The sequence below is a fragment of the Podarcis pityusensis genome (assembly GCF_964106645.2).
Source record: "Podarcis pityusensis genome assembly, chromosome: 13".
Classification (NCBI taxonomy): Eukaryota; Metazoa; Chordata; class Lepidosauria; order Squamata; family Lacertidae; genus Podarcis; species Podarcis pityusensis.
The window spans coordinates 42,769,092-42,785,514 of NC_138038.1; the positions used below are offsets into that span (position 1 = coordinate 42,769,092).

At 42.9% G+C, this 16,423-nt stretch overlaps 2 protein-coding genes across 2 annotated transcripts; both read left to right on the forward strand.

The window, feature by feature from the left end:
* Window positions 1–6,758: 6,758 nt before the first annotated feature.
* LOC308460903 (olfactory receptor 4K15-like) lies at window positions 6,759–7,715 on the forward strand (the record flags this gene model as incomplete). The annotated part of the gene is made up of 1 exon (XM_080977437.1): window positions 6,759–7,715. One exon carries the CDS (start codon window positions 6,759–6,761, stop codon window positions 7,713–7,715), a length of 957 nt encoding a protein of 318 aa, XP_080833563.1.
* A 5,808-nt stretch (window positions 7,716–13,523) lies between these two features.
* Window positions 13,524–14,391, forward strand: LOC308461367 (olfactory receptor 4K14-like). The gene has a single exon (XM_080978237.1). It carries the CDS (start codon window positions 13,598–13,600, stop codon window positions 14,372–14,374), a length of 777 nt encoding a protein of 258 aa, XP_080834363.1. The 5' UTR covers window positions 13,524–13,597; the 3' UTR covers window positions 14,375–14,391.
* Window positions 14,392–16,423: the final 2,032 nt, after the last annotated feature.

Sequence of the window (16,423 nt, forward strand, 5' to 3'; positions counted from 1 at the left end):
ACCCCCTTCCTGGGCCACAAATTGACGCGTTCATCATCAGTCATGGGTCCATCAGGAGCACGCAAAATGCTCCCCGCCTACACATATAATTGCAACCAGCAAAGACTTAGGATGGCAGGCATTCATAATGGCCTCATGTCTTGGTTGCTAATGTGGTTGGTTTGGTTGCAAGTTGGCAGGATACCCATGTAAATGACAGGAGAGGCTTGGCGTTTTTTTCAGCCAGAACTCAGTTCAGGAAGCTTTCGTGTGGGCGCCATTGCCATTGTAAGAGAACAAGGGAGGTGTTCATGCAGAGTTTTGGCATCTCTTTTTCTAGAAAAATAGCACTGAGAAGGGGCATTGGGCTGGACCCTTGGTGGCAATGGGCAGGAAGAGGGCCCCCCTCTAGTGATCCTGTGGAGTTTCCCAGGAGTGGTTCACACCATAGGGGCTTCCGTAACTAAGGGTTATGTTAAGGTTGCCAGATTTTTTTCAATGAATCCGGGGACACTTTTCAACTTCAATGGATTTTTTATGGGGGCTGATTTGCAAATCCAGGGACTGTCCCTGGGAAACGGGGACGTCTGGTAACCTTAGGTTATGTTTCACCACTTTCTTTTCCACTTTGAAGAAACTCTTATCTCTTCAGATTAAGGAGTATAAATGAATGCTGCTAACAATCCAGGAGATGAAACCCCCCCCCTCCCACAGCTAGACAATTAAAGAGGCAAAGTGAACAAAGAAGTGGAAAGCATTTATTTCTTCCCTCACCGGTGAAAAAAAGAGAGAGAAGGGTTTGTATTTTTATTTTCTGGTGGTGTTTATGTTGATGGTGCCCCCTAAATAGCTTTCCTCCATAGTAAAAAGGAAGGGTATTGATTGATTGATTGATTGATTGATTGATTGATTGATTGATTTGAAACTATCTTTTTGCTTGCTTGCCCTCCCTCCCTTTGATAAAAAAGGAAAGATTGGTGGGATGTGGGTTGGGGGGGACTTCTGGGGGTGGGGATGGATGGAAGGAGATTTAGCTGGTGGCCTTATGCTGAATTGGGAGGTTGTGTATTCTGTGAGAATGATGGGGAGGGTGTTTTTCAGTAAGCAAAAGTATGTCTACTCCCAAGCAAGCCCTACTGAATTCAGTAGGGCTTACTCCCAGGAAAGTAAGTTTAGTTGAACTCAGTGGTGCTTATGCATGCATAGATTCTACTTAGACCTCTGAGTGGGGAAACAGTAAAACCACACTCCAGTTTTCCCCATCTTTCTTGATCCTGTGTCATTTACCCAGGAAACCAAATTAGAAGTCAAACTAACACAGAATATACCCTTGAGGACAGCTCTGTAACACTTGCTTCACAAAGTTTTACTTTTTAAACTAGCTCCCCGGGACCAGACAAGGCACCAGCAAATGCAATCCCCATAGGAGGGGAAATGAGCAATTAATTACTTCCACTCTCTCTCTATCTATTTACTCTTGATTTACTGATCATCCTGCTTTTTAGGTAGATCTCATCCTCGCAACACACACAGCCAGCAGATGGAACTCAACCAAACAGCTCCAAACTGACGCTGAGCTGAACAGAGGTTGCTGCAGAAAACCTTAAGAAATATCTGCTGGGGTTTGCAGGTGAGTGAAAAAATAGTTGAGGGTGTATTAGATTTTTCCAAAGAGCAGGTCAAGGCTCTGGGATGAATGAAATTTTGCAGACTTCTCCAAGGAGCTGTCCAGCAGTTTCTATCTGCTGATCTGCTCTCTCACCTTCTCTATCTCCAGCGCTCCACATGCCTTCTGGTGGCTAGATTGCTTCTGGACATAGGGGTAGCATAGAGACAGGTCATCATTGTAATTCTCCATCCAAAGCAACTGGAGACTATGTATAGTACCTCCAGGATCAGAGCTGGCATGCCTCTCTATGCTGGAGAACAAAAGTAGAAGATGGCTGCTGCTCTCAAATTCTTTTTGTGGGTTTCTCATGGGCATCTGTCAGAAGACAGAACACTCAGCTAGATTACCGCAGCCTGATCTGGAATGAATCCATCCCAGCATGTTGTTAGAATACGGAGGTTAGGGAAGTGGTGTTCCTTTCTAAGGGAGGATATAAGAAGTTGAGCAATCAGAACTACCCCTCCAGATCAGACTGTGGCTCATATACACATTACAGTTCATTCCATTTTCCCACTATTTCCTGACCATCCATTTTCAAATTACATTGGCTCTTTTAAGAACTAAGGAGGAAAACAGTGTAAGTTTAGCCCCATTTCCATAATATTTGCAAATGATTTTTCTGGCAGCAAATAACATGGAAATTAGCACTAAAGCTACGTTATATTCCACTATAGTTCTGGAAGTTGTTGTGTGAAAGATCAAATATAGTGTGGAAATTAACAGTTACATAAACAATGTGTGGATGCAGCCTGAGCCATCTAGCTGAGCACTCTGTCTTCAGACAGTGCCAGATGTTCTTTGGAAGGGAATCTCAAAATAGAGCATGATAGTGTCATCTGACTGTTCATAATTCTGTCAGTTATTTCCTCTGCTTCTGAACACACTATCATGCACAGGAGGCATTGAGATATCTTTGTGTGTTCACACATTTATTTCTGTAATTTATTCTTACTGAATATCACAATGTGCTGAGGCATCAAATTTCACAGGCTACCCATGAGATGTCCAGCTGGTTCCTTTCACTTTGCACAATAGAAAATCATGGGTGTTACATCTAAAGTGCCATCTACAGTAATACTGATATTGGCACCAAATGGGCTGCAACCAAAACAGGGCTCAGAAACAAGAGGGAAGAGCCAGCATCCTCAGTAGAACCTCGATAAGTCCCCCCAAAATGTTTGTTTCTAGAAAATGGCTTTGGTGGGTGTTATAATGGATTGGACAAAGTGAATATTGTTTTTATATAGCAGACAGATGAAACAGAAATTAGTTATTTTCTAAATCTTATTTTTCTGTCTTTCTCTTTTAACCTCTTTCTGTCTTTCTGTCTTTCTGTCTTATTTCTCTTTCTCTATTTCCTTCTACACTCCCACCCTTTTTGTGTTTTTATCTAGATACAGTGGTACCTCTGGTTACATACGCTTCAGGTTACATACACTTCAGGTTACAGACTCTGCTAACCCAGAAATAGTACCTCAGGTTAAGAAGTTTGCTTCAGGATGAGAACAGAAATCATGCTCCGGCAGCGTGGCAGCAGCAGGAGGCCCCATTAGCTAAAGTGGTTTTCAGGTTAAGAACAGTTTCAGGTTAAGAACGGACCTCCGGAACGAATTAAGTACGTAACCCGAGGTACCACTGTAAAAGTATTGGTTTGGTGTTTTATTAAAGGGGGAGAATATTAAGTTTTGAATTTTTCTCTATTAACCTTAATAAAAACTTTTTTAAATAAAGAAAGTAATTTATTTATTTTTAATTTAGAAAACAGCAAGGAAGCTGAATGTTGGAAGATTCAGGGCAGATGAAATCATAACTTTAAAAGAGGTTTAGACATATTAATGGAAGACAAGGTCACCACTCACTACCAGCAGCAATGGCTATGTTCTGCCTCCACAGTCACAGGCAGTGATGCTTCTGAACACCCGTTGCTGAAAACCTTAGGAAGTGAAATTGCTCTTGTGCTCAGGTCCTGCTTTCCATGTTTGCCACAGGCATCTGGTTGGCTACTGTGAGAACAGGATGCTGGACTAGATGGGCTATTGGCCTGATCCGGCAAGATTTTATTACGTTCTTACAGGGGGAGAATCCTACCTCAAAACAGCCCAGTGATGACTGAACCTGCTCAGAGTGCCAGCAGCCTGTTAATGCTTCTTCAGGGTGGCAGTGGAGAGATGGGAAGCTAGGAGATGGGGAACAGAGAGGGGGAGTATCCAGGAAGAGGAGATAGCTAGCTGGGACACTCCACAGAGCACACTCTATGATTAGACCTAACTGAGTGCTACTAAGAAAGCAACTCTACTTTCACTACCAGCAACCCATTATATGCAGGGAACAATGGGAACTGGGTGCGAACAATTTTGAGGAGAAAAACCAGGGCTCCTGCCCACCCCGCATTTCTTGGAAGAGGTGGGTGGACAATGTATTGGAAGGGGAGAATGGAACCAAGGCCTGGGATGTATTTAAGAGAGATGTGAAAAGGAAGACCATTTTAGGGTGTTGATAAGGTGGGGAAGGGTCATAGCTCATTGGCAGAGCAATTGCTCTTCATGCAGACGGTTCCAGGTTTAATCCTCAGCATCTCAAAGTAAGGTTGTGAATTCTCTCCTGGTTGTAAACTCTTTCTCAACAATCTTTCTTACCTACACCTTTTATTAGGTGAATTAAACCCTTTTGTATACCCCCCTCCCAGTAATTTCATTAACTTAGATAATGTATAGTTTCTACACCTCAAAATAAAGGAAAGACCTGAAAATGTTTTTTTTTTAAAAAAAAAAAAAAAGTGGAGAGAGGATGGATAAAGAAAGAGAAAAGAAAGTAAAAAAAAATAGACAATCTGTTGGGAAATTACTTCACTCCAAAAACTCCTGTTGTCATTTTTATCTCTGTATCTCAGTTTGGTTTTTTGTGGTGGTGTTTTCCAAAGTTCTGATAAACACTTTTGTATTGTCATGTAGTCCAGACATCTTAGCGCCATATCATCCTTGTGTTTTTTTTAACATTACGGGGCGGGGCTGGCAATAAAACGTTGAAAGCGAATGGGAAGAAAAGCAACACATATCATCAGCAGCTATGACCACACACTCAACCACCCTGTCCCATCCATTAGAAACTACACTAGCATAATTAAATACAAAAGACACACAAACAAAAGGGAAATCAGTAGAGAGAGGTGCACTGAAACAAAAGCAATAGTAATAACGATAATTTATCTCTGCTTTTATTATGATTATTGTCTCAATGCCTCAGTTTTTTGTGTTTAACTTTTATATTTCAACTCCTTTTTGAACCTGCACTAGTTTCATTTGTTCATTTACTTTCTGCAACATAATTTTTCTACTTCTCAAATATTGATTTTTTCTTTTTTGCTCCATAGATGTAACAAGACCTGGTCCAGAGTCCCTTCTCATTTCCCTTTGTATGCTAATAGCTCTGAATCTAAATCAGAACAAGAGAGGAAATGGAACAAGCCTCAACAGAGAGGCCTGGAGGGCTGGATTTGGTCCCTGAACCTGATATTCCTCACCCATGCTCTAACCCAGCACTCTTAACAAATTATTGTTCCCAGTATTCCCATGGTGTGTCATTTTCTGGTTCACCTCAGGCAGCAAGTTACCTTGGGCTGGTCCTGCTTTCTATAAGATTGGCAGCCTATAACCCTTCAGATATTTGTTTGGACTCTTGACTCCCATCATCCTGAGCCAGCATGCTCAGGGATGACAGGAGATGGAGTCCGACAGCATCTGAATGGCTACAGATGATACTGATTTGGATGGAGCAATAGTACGATGCAGCATACGTCACCCTATGATGTTTTTGTGGACATTGTATGAATCACTAGGACAGTAGCCTCAGGACCCAGCCAAGAATAAGAGCAGCTGACGGGGGCCACTAGGGGTGCATCGGAAGATGGCTGACAATAACATCTCTCCGACCCACACGAGGTAATTAAGAGGCTGTGATGGGAGTAAACAGCCTCCCAGCCCCCCCAAGTGTGTGGGGGGACTGCCCTTGCCTGCTGTGCCCTACACCACCCCCAAATTTGAGGGGGTGGGGGCCCTAGGCAGAAAGCCCTTGTGTGGATTTCGGCGCTCCTGGACGCTGTCTCTGGTTCGCGCCTCTAGCTGCAGCAACTTCAAAAGAAACAATTAGGAGGAAGCTAATGCACATATTTAAATGATGAATGGGGAGTAAAGACTGCTAACTGAAGAGATCTCTGAGAAACAAGACGGGTCGGAGGAACAGGAATAAATCATGAGAAGACACACCAAGGCTCGGTATGTTCGGCAACGGGACTGGATGGGGGAGGAGAAAAAACTTTCCTTTCTTTTCTCTATGTGATTAACCAAGAATCCCCCCCCCCCACAAGTTACAAGTCACAAATGCCGTTTAAACGACTTAAGCTGAGGATTTAAGACTGTGTGGAGATAATTTTCTAACCAAAGCATGTTTTAAGGAGACTGCTTTGGAATGACGCAGTAAAAAATACCGTCGCCATTTTGGCAAGCTGTGTCGAAAGACTTATGTCTGAGAGGAGGAGTAGATTTGTTTTCATATTGTGAGTGGCCTCCTCAGAGGGACTAAAGAAGGCGACAGTTTTACGAGACTGAGAGCTTTTATTTACGAAAGTGATGATATATGGAAACCATCTCGACATGATGATTGGAAGAATGGAAAATTCACACAGGATTACAACTGGTGTTTACCTGCTTAAGGAGATTATCAGAAGAGATCATAAAGTAAAAAAGAAAAATATACGAACAAGATGAGATGTGAGAACAGCAAGAGAGGACTGGTTAGAATTATGAACATTATTTGGACAGATTTGTGGATATTAATGCAGCAGCAAGAAGATGATTGGAATCCCCTTCGGAAATTGAAATATGGGTCCTCCCAACAAAAAATTTAAAATTCGGCTTTGTAATTCGGAATTTATGTGATGTGATTTGATTTGATTGGTCGGTTAATAAAAAAAATTTTTTTAAAAAAAAGAATAATAGCAGCTGACAAACAGATACATCATTTGCTGATTTTACCTAAAGCTTTGATGGAATCATCTCATTACCCTTGCCTTTCTCCCTTTCCTATTTTTACAGAGATATGCACGAAGGGAATGATGTCGGCAAACCAGACAGTGGTGACCGAGTTTGCCCTACTGGGCCTCTCTGAAACATGGGAAGTCCAGCTCATCTTATTTGTTGTCTTCCTCCTTCTGTACATTGGTACACTCTTCAGCAACATCCTCATATTCTCAGCAATTTTCAGGGATCAGCGCCTTTCAGATTCACCCATGTTCTTTCTGCTAGGTCAGCTGGCTTTCCAGGACCTATGCCTGTCCTCCTTTGCCATCCCAAGATCCCTCTTTGATTATGTTGCCAAATGCCATGTCATCTCCTTTGATGGCTGCATGGCACAAATCTTCTTTGTCCATGTCTTTACAGGCAGCGAGATGCTCCTATTGGTGGCCATGGCCTATGACCGCTACGTAGCCATTTGTCATCCTCTCCATTATATTTCACTCATGAGCCGGCATCATTGCATTGGGCTTGTGCTTGCCTCCTGGGCTGGTGGGCTCCTCCATGGCACTGTGCAACTGTGTTTCATCATTAATGTGCCTTTCTGTGGGCCCAATCAGGTGGACAGTTTCTTCTGTGACCTCCCTTTGGTCATCAAGTTGGCTTGCATTGACACCTACCCCCTGGAGGTCATGATGGTCACCAACAGTGGCATTTTATCACTGGTGTCTTTTGTTGGCCTGCTCATCTCGTACGGATTCATCCTCTACACAATCCGCTCCCGGGGTCCCTCTGAAGGGACCACCAAGGCTGCCTCCACATGCACCTCTCACCTCATTGTGGTCACCATGTACTTTGGGCCCTGTTTGTTCATTTACCTGCGTCCATCTGCCCGGTTCATGATTGATAAAGTTCTCTGCGTCTTCTACACCTGTGTCACCCCCTTGATGAACCCAGCTATCTATGCTTTGAAGAACAAGGAGATGAAAGCGGCCATTGGAAGCCTGTTGGCCAGGCTTTCTGGGCAGGTTTCTGCACAGGGCCGTTCCCACCATTAGGCAGCCTGAGTCAGCCACATCCAGCAGCAGGTCACAAAAGGCAACAAATCATTGGTTATTTGATTTATTGTTCTCTTATGTTTATACAAGGTACAGAGAAAGTGGATAGGGAGATTTTCTCCTTTCCTAGTCCTAAAACCCAGGCTCATCCAGTGGAGCTGAGAAGGAACTATTTATTTAGAGATGGACACAGTTGAACAATGAAATTTCCTACCACAAGGGATGGCACCATCTTCAATATCTTTAGCAGATTAAACAAATTCATGGAGTATAAAGCTTATGATGGCTAGTATCAGAAGCAGTAAACCCGCAGTGGCTTGGGGAACAAGAGTGCTGTTGATCTCATCTGGCATGGCTGTTCTCATGACTGCTAGGGAAGGGAAATTGAGAGCTATCGAGGTCTCTTCCAATTGTACAATTCTGACTAGATTTGTCCTGGATTTAGCTGAAGGGTCAATGAAACTGGGCCAAAATGGCATTGGGCCAAGTTGGATACAGACTGGATGGGCCCATGCTGGGCTGGGCCCCCAAGAGTCATCTAAAGTTGTGATGGGTGGGGCGGAGGGTGGGAATATTTCAAAGGACCGTTTCACCCTCCTGCTCAGTTGTGGGTGGGAAAAGGCAAAGCAGCATCTCCTTTTTTTAACAATGAAATAAAAAATATTTCTAATAAATTAAACACGGATTGCTCTGCTGCAGATTTTTTTTTTTTTTTTAGAATATGTGTGTGTTATGCTATAATGACATGTTCCCTTTATTCAAGAGCAGTAGTGGAATTTTCTATCACAAGGGGCACTGTTCCCCATACTTGCATTGACCCGTTGGGTACAGAAGGGATGAGACAATTTTTTGGGCATCCATGTCCCAGGCTGTACGGAGCTTTCAGCACCAACAGCAGGTCAAACCATTTGGGTAGCTGAAGTGGAAAATTGCAAAAATTCAAGGGCTTGCACTTTCATTACACCAACCTGTGTCAACCCAGGAAAAAGACATCAAAGATCCAGACTCTGATCAAATTGGGTGAAGGGGTATGTATATTGAATTAGTTTACACACACACACACACACACACACACACACACACACTATGGTCAGCTATAGTAACAAACCAAGATGTATTTGTGTTTTCTTCTCATGGTAGTTAGAATGTTAATTAATAATCCAACCTTGGAAAGACTCAAAATGGCTTACTCTGGATTACTGGGACAAGAAAGTATGGGATGTAGCCTTAATGAAAAAGCTAACTCAGCCACTACACCTGGCAATGAGTAGAAGAAAACAGACTCTTTTGCTGAAAACTAGTGGAGCTTTAAAACCTTCCTTAATAAAGAAAAAGCAGGCCAGCTAGTGCCTATGACTTTTCAAAATATACGGCGTATTTAAAAGACATGTGCAAGGGTGCCAGCTTGAATAAAATATTGGGAGGCAGGTAAGCCCCACCCCACATAATTGATCACAAGACACGGTGTGCACACACAATTTGAATCTAATCAATACAAATTATATGTCCATCAACTGGGGGGAGGGGCGCCCCCCTCAAATCTTTTACTTTTGAAAGGGGCAAAGGGACCTTGGCACCTAGGAGTTGGATCCTATCGACATGTGAATTGACTCCTTTCCAAGGATATCCATTTTAGCTTTCTTCCATGTTGCCAACACAAACTGTTAATTTATAGTTATTGTTTGCTTACATTATGTGTTTGGTCAGTGCTTAATTGAAAGCCCCTCTAGAGAGAGTGGGGGTGGAGGAAGGAGGAGGGGTGTGTGTGTGTGTGAAAAAGAAAGTTCAAGAATACGTTTTATGGATCCACATGGTTTTTCTTTATTTTCAAAGCACTCACTGTTAATGAAGCAGCTTTCATCCCCCTCTTCCACAATGTACCTCTCTCATCTTGTCATAATATTCTCCACCCGTTACTCAGGAGGAAAGATTTGCTCACCTTCAGACAACAAGAAAAGGGCACTGTGGCCCTCTAAATGTTGCTGGACCACAGCTCCCATCATGCCTGACCATTGGTCAAGCCAGCTAAGGCTGATAGGAATTGAAGTACAAAAACATATGGAACTGAAATCTGGAAGACATAGAAGCGACATATCCACATGACCTCAATATATTCCCATGACGCTGTTCAGAAAGCATCAATGCCAGCCTACCTGCTGGGTGACCTTGGGCTAGTCACACTTCTTTGAAGTCTCTCAGCCCCACTCTCCTCACAGAGTGTTTGTTATGGGGGAGGAAGAGAAAGGAGAATGTTAGCCGCTTTGAGACTCCTTCGGGTAGTGATAAAGCGGGATATCAAATCCAAACTCCTCCTCCTCCTCCTCCTCCTCCTCCTCTTCTTCTTCTTCTTCCTCCTCCTCCTCCTCCTCCTCCTCCTAGTGGCCATTCAGTCCCATTTATTTCAGTAAGTAAATTTACTAAAATTTGTTCCTCCACATATTGCTCATGTACATTATCTCTGTTGTCTTTGCAACACCTTTGTCAAAGAATCAGCAGTATTATACTGATTAGGGGTTCGCAGATAAGCCATGTGTGCACTTATGTTCCTAAATGGACACCTGGTAAATGGAATAACCCAAAATGTTCTTGCTAATCTTATTATCCACTTCATATCTTGCACACCCTTCCTTCTTTCTGATTGGTATAGTTGGATATCATTTAATTGATGGAGGTGGTGAGCTCACACATTCGGAAAAAGGAGAGAAAATCATCCCACAGTTTCTCCCCATCTTTTTTGATCCCTTGCAATGTACCCAGGAAACCAAATTAGAACTCAAACTTAGCACATAATGTACCCTTGAGATCAGCTGTGTAACACTTACCTGAAAAGTATTACTTTTCTAATTAGCTGCAGAGAAGCAGATGAGGCAGCAGCAAATGCAGCCCCCATCAGAAGAAAATGAGCAATTAATTACAATTACCAACACACACACACACACACACACACACACACACACACACTATTTACACCTGATTTGCTTGTTCATCCTGCCTTTTAAGCAGAGATCTCATCCACACAGGGATCTTATCCCCATACCACTCACAGGCATCAGAAGGAACTGGATCAAGCAGCTCCATGAACTGAACAGAAGTTGCTGCAGAAAACCTCAGTGGATATCTGCTGGGATTGGCAGGTGGGTGAAGAAACAGTTGAGAGTGTATTAGATTTTCCAAAAATGCTTATTTAGTATTTCAGTATTTAAAACGGGACTTGTTTATTCTAATAGGAGCTCTGATTTTTCAATATGGTTTTGCAACTAAATAAGATGGATAACAATGCGTAATAGAAAAAGAAGCATGAAATTAGGTTAAAGGTGTGTGAAAGAAAGCAATAGAAGTGGAAAGAAATTGCAATTGAGTAGATTGGAAGTCTAACACAAAGGTGGGGTGAGGGGTGGTGGATGGTGATGGGGAAATGAATTATCTGTGGGACTGAATGTAGGTATGTCTGAATATTTTTAAGGATTGTATGAAATGTATGTTTGTATGCTTGTATATTCGCAATATGTGTGTATTAATGCTGAATTATTTTAACAATAAAAACTTTTTTTTTAAAAAAAGATTTTTCAAAAATGCAAGTGTGAAACTCTGGGAAGAATGGCATACTACAGCTCCTCCAAGAGCTCCTCAGCAGTTTCCATCTGCTGATGGTCTCTTTTTCTCTCTCTTACTCCAGTGAGTTACATGGCTGGATTACAGATGGATACAGGGGTAGCATGGGGAATGGTCAGTATTATTAGGATGTAATTGTCCATTCAAAACCGCCAGTACCATAGGTGGAATACCTCTGAATACCAGGGCAAAGCAGCGGGAGAGGACTACTGTATCCATGCTCTGTGACTTTCTTCTAGGTATCTGATTGACCACTGCCAGAAGACAGAATATTGTGCTAGATGGTCAAAGCCTGCTCTAGAATGGTTCAGTCCCAGCATGCTGTTGGAATACTGAGGTTAGGGAAGTGGAGTCCTTTGCTAAGGCAGATTGTAAGAAACTGGGAAATCAGGTATCATTCCAGATCAGGCTGTGGCTTGTATACACGTATCAATTCTATTTTCCTTGTGTTTTCCTTATCATTATTAAATTTCACATTACATTGGAGCTTTCACATGATGGAAAATACACTTTTCAAATGACAAATATAGTGTGGGTTCAGTCCTCAATTCCATGGTTTGCAACTGCTTTTTTTTCTGGCAGCAAATAACATGGAAATTAGCACTAAAATTGTTCTATTGGCGATGGAATAAGCTGCCATGAGAGTACATCCTCTGGCCATTTATCTGAGCAATCTGTCTTCTGACAGTGCCCCAAAAGGTGCTTCTTTGGATAGGAGTCACAAAACAGGACATGATAATGTATCTGGCCTGTTAATAATTCTGTTGAATTTTTTCTTCTGCCTCTGAACATGTTATCATGGGTAGAAGTTACTGAGAGATCTGTGTGTCTTTGTGTGTGTCTATAATTTATTCTTACAAAGAAGCAATCAATCTCACAGGCTACCCCAGAGCTGTCTAGCTAGTTCTTTTCACTTTGCACAACACACCGTCATAGTTGTAAGTTCTACAGTGCTGTCTAATAGTGATCTTAGCACCAACAGAACTGTAGCCAAAACAGGAACCCTGAGAAATACCAAAATAATAATAATAATAATAATCTTTCAGAAAACACCAATGAAGTTCATTCAGGGCAGATGAAAGTATTTCAGGAGTCAGTGATTGCCGCTAAGTTTGGATGGTTTTTAAAGGTAAACCTTTGAACAGCACAATAAGAGCAGATGCAGTTCAATTATGAAGATGACCAAAGGGGTACATTCATAGCATCTCAGGTCTGAAACCAGAATCCTGACATGCGGTCTCTGTCACACCCACCCTAGTGGTGGAGCTGCCACTAAGTCAAGAGCTGTGTGAGAGCATTAGGCAGCTCAGGCTTTCTTCTCCGCAGTCATCTGTGGATGGTAACGCTCCTGAGAATCTCCCCCAATCTCTTCTATAGAAGCTCTGAAGAGTCCCAAAAACTTATACTCCAGACATTACTCAGGGTTACGTTGCATTTTGGAAAGTGGTCTACTTCTTATGAAGGTGGGTCGCTGCTGAGTTGGAGGTGCGTGAATGTACAAAACATTGGGCAAAAGGTCAGTATATTTTAGGGGAACTGAAAAGATGGAGAAGGGTAATAAATCATTGGTAGAGCATAGCTTTACATTGAAAAGGTCCCAGATAGGTTTGTGAATGTTCATGTGCCTAAAGATCTGAACAGCCCCTGCCAGACAGTGTAGACTAGACTGAGCTAAATGGACCAATGTTCTGACTCAACGTACGTGTGTGTGTGTGTGTGTGTTTGTGTGTGTAGACCACTTCCAAGTGTTTTTCTGCTTCTCCCATGCTTTTTAGGCATTTGTCTAAGTGGTTTTGCCTTTGCCTGCTGCTATCCTCCAGAAAACCCGCTCTTTAGCGCCAAATTGCAACAAATAGCAATCCACAGGAAACCCTATCGCTGTTTGTCACTGTTCAGTGCTAAAATACGGGTTTCCCCAGGTAAAATGGCAGGGGAAATGGAAGTGTGCATGAGCTCTCAGACCCCAGCCAAGAATAACAGCAGCTAACACACGGATACACCCTTTCCTGATTTAACATAAGGCTGTGATGGAAGTATCTCATTACTGTCTCCTTTCTCCCTTCCCAGTCTACACAGTGATATGCAAGAAGGGAATGATGTGGGAAAACCAGACAATGGTGACTGAGTTTGTTCTGCTGGGCCTCTATGAAACATGGGAAGCCCAACTTTTCATATTTATCCTCTTCTTTGTCCTTTATGTGGCTACTCTCTTCAGCAACATTCTTATTTCCTCAGCAATTTTCAGGGATCACCACCTTTCAGATTCACCCATGTTCTTTCTGCTGGGTCAACTGGCTTTCCTGGACCTCTGCCTGTCCTCCTTTGCCATCCCAAAATCTCTCTTTGATTACATTGCTCAACACCAAGCCATCTCCTTTGATGGCTGCATGGCACAAATCTTCTTCATCCATTTCTTTGGAGGCAGTGAGATGCTTTTGCTGATAGTCATGGCCTATGACCGGTATGTGGCCATCTCCCATCCTCTCCGTTATGCGTCACTCATGAACCGAAACCATTGCATGGCATTTATCCTTGCCTCATGGGCTGGTGGGTTCCTCCATGCTACTGTGCAACTGGGTTTCATCATTAATGTGCCTTTTTGTGGACCCAATCGAGTGGACAGCTTCTTCTGTGACCTCCCCTTGGTCATCAAGTTGGCCTGCACTGACACCTACCCCCTGGAGGTCATGATGGTCACCAACAGTGGCATTTTGTCACTGGTGTGTTTTATTGGCCTGCTTCTCTCGTATGGATTCATTTTCTACACAATCCGATCCCGGTCCTCTTCTGAAAGAACCACCAAGGCTACCTCCACATGTACATCTCACCTCATTGTGGTCACTATGTACTTTGGGCCCATTATGTTCATTTACTTACGTCCATCCACCCAGTTTATGATTGATAAAATGCTCTCTGTCTTCTATACCTCCATTACCCCCTTGCTGAACCCAGCTATCTATGCTTTGAAGAACAAGAAGATGAAGGCTGCCATTGGACGTCTGTTCTCAAGGTTTTCTAGGCAGGTTTCCTCTCAGGGCCAGCCCTGATGTTAGGTAGCATGACGTGCTCCTCTCAGTGTCACAAAAGAGCAGAACATTGTTAGTTATTTAATTTACTGCATCTCTAGCATTTTGTACACAGTGTTCAGAAAGTGGATGAGAGGTGGTTCTCCTCCTCATCCAGTGGAGCTGAAAAGGACATTCTTTTTTTAGACAACACACACCTGAACAACACAATTTGCTAGCACAAGTGAGGGCCATCAACTTGGAGGTCTTGTTTAGACAAGTTAATGGAGGTTAAGTATATCAATGGCTACTACTCCTGATGGCTATGCTACTACCAGTATCAGAGGCCATATGCCCTAGAATACCAATTACTTGGAGAACATGAGTGGGAGAATGCTGTTCAGCTCATGTTGTGTTTGTAGGTTTCTCCTAGACATGGCTGGCCACTGTAAAATCAGGATGTTGGACTAGATGGCTAGTGATGCGTAAGGGTACAGTAGACATCTCTGTTAGGACTTTGCCCTGGATTTGACTGAAGGCTGAACCAGACTGGGCCAATCTGGGTTTAGGCTGTATCTGGATGAGATAGTCTCAGATTGCCCTGTATTGGGTTGGACCACCACAAGTCATCAGGAGTTGTGAGGGTTAAGGTTATATATAGGTGGGTAAGCTGCAGGGGTGTGTTCCCTGTGTAGAATGCCATGGTGAATCAGAACACTCGGCATTCATTCCAGCTGGTTTCAGGATGTTCCTATGCAAGCACCTTCCAGAAGGTAAGCAGTACGTAACAGAATTAAACTTTCCTCTTCTCAGCTGAATGCTCTGCCACAGATCGCTTTTTAGAATATAAGTGTGATATGCAGTGATTTATTTTGTATCCACTGGGATCTTCACTCTGCTGTTATAGCAAATGAATCTCATGTAGTGTCCAGAGCACTGTCTAGTCCTGTTGTGTTGGATGAGTTTTAGTTAGTAAGGCTGTGGAAGTGGACAAGATGCTTGGATCAGTCAGGACAACCACTTGTATTCTGGATCCTTGCTCTACATGGATGATAAAAACTAGCAAGGAGGTGATAGGTGGCTGAGCCAGGGAGATAATTAATGCCTCCTTTTGAGAGGGGATGGTCCCTGCCTGCTTGAAGAGGCAGTAGTAATACCACTCTTCAAGAAACCCTCATTGGATTCAGAAAATCTACTGGCCAGTTGCTAATCTCCCCTTCCAGGGCAAGGTTTTTGACTGGGTGGTCATAGACCAGTTCCAGGAAACTGATTGTCTAAATCCATTTTACAAAAAATGATAAATCTTCAATAAAACTTTTACAACCATAATTTAAAACAAACAGAAGGTTTAAACCACAATAGAGTCCAGGGGTCAGCAAACGTTTTCAGCAGGGGGCTGGCCCACTGTCCCTCAGACCTTGTGGGGGACTGGACTATATTTTGGAAGCGAAAAAAATGAACAAATTCCTATGCCCCACAAATAACCCAGAGATGCATTTTAAATAAAAGCATACATTCTACTCATGTAAAAACACCAGGCAGGCCCTACAAATAACCCAGAGATGCATTTTAAATAAAAGGACACATTCTATCCATGTAAAAACATGCTGATTCCCTGACCATCCGCGGAGCAGATTGAGACAGAGATTGGGCCGGATCCAGCCCCCGGGCCTTAGTTTGCCTACCCATGGAATAGACTAAAACGAATTACAACTCATACAAACTTTCTATACATCTGTGTAGCTTTGTCTAAATAAAAATGTCTGCACAGACAAGAGACTCTTCATAGTTAGGTAGACTTTTCTATCTCAAGGGCCACGGGTCCCCCCTGCCTGCAACGACCAGTTGGTACAGAAGGAATAAGATTATCATTCAGGTATCCAGGCCCCAGTCTGTACAGAGCTTTGAGTACCAGTGACTGTTCGAGTTATTTTGGTACCTGAGGCAAGAAATTGCACAAATTCTAGGGCTGTGCAAAATTCCACCCTTGCCCCCCAACCTGGGAAGATCCAGAAGAAAGCCAGCCAGGATACAGACCCAAATCAACTTATGGTGCAGTGGGGTTAATATTGAATTAGTCTTAATTTAGAG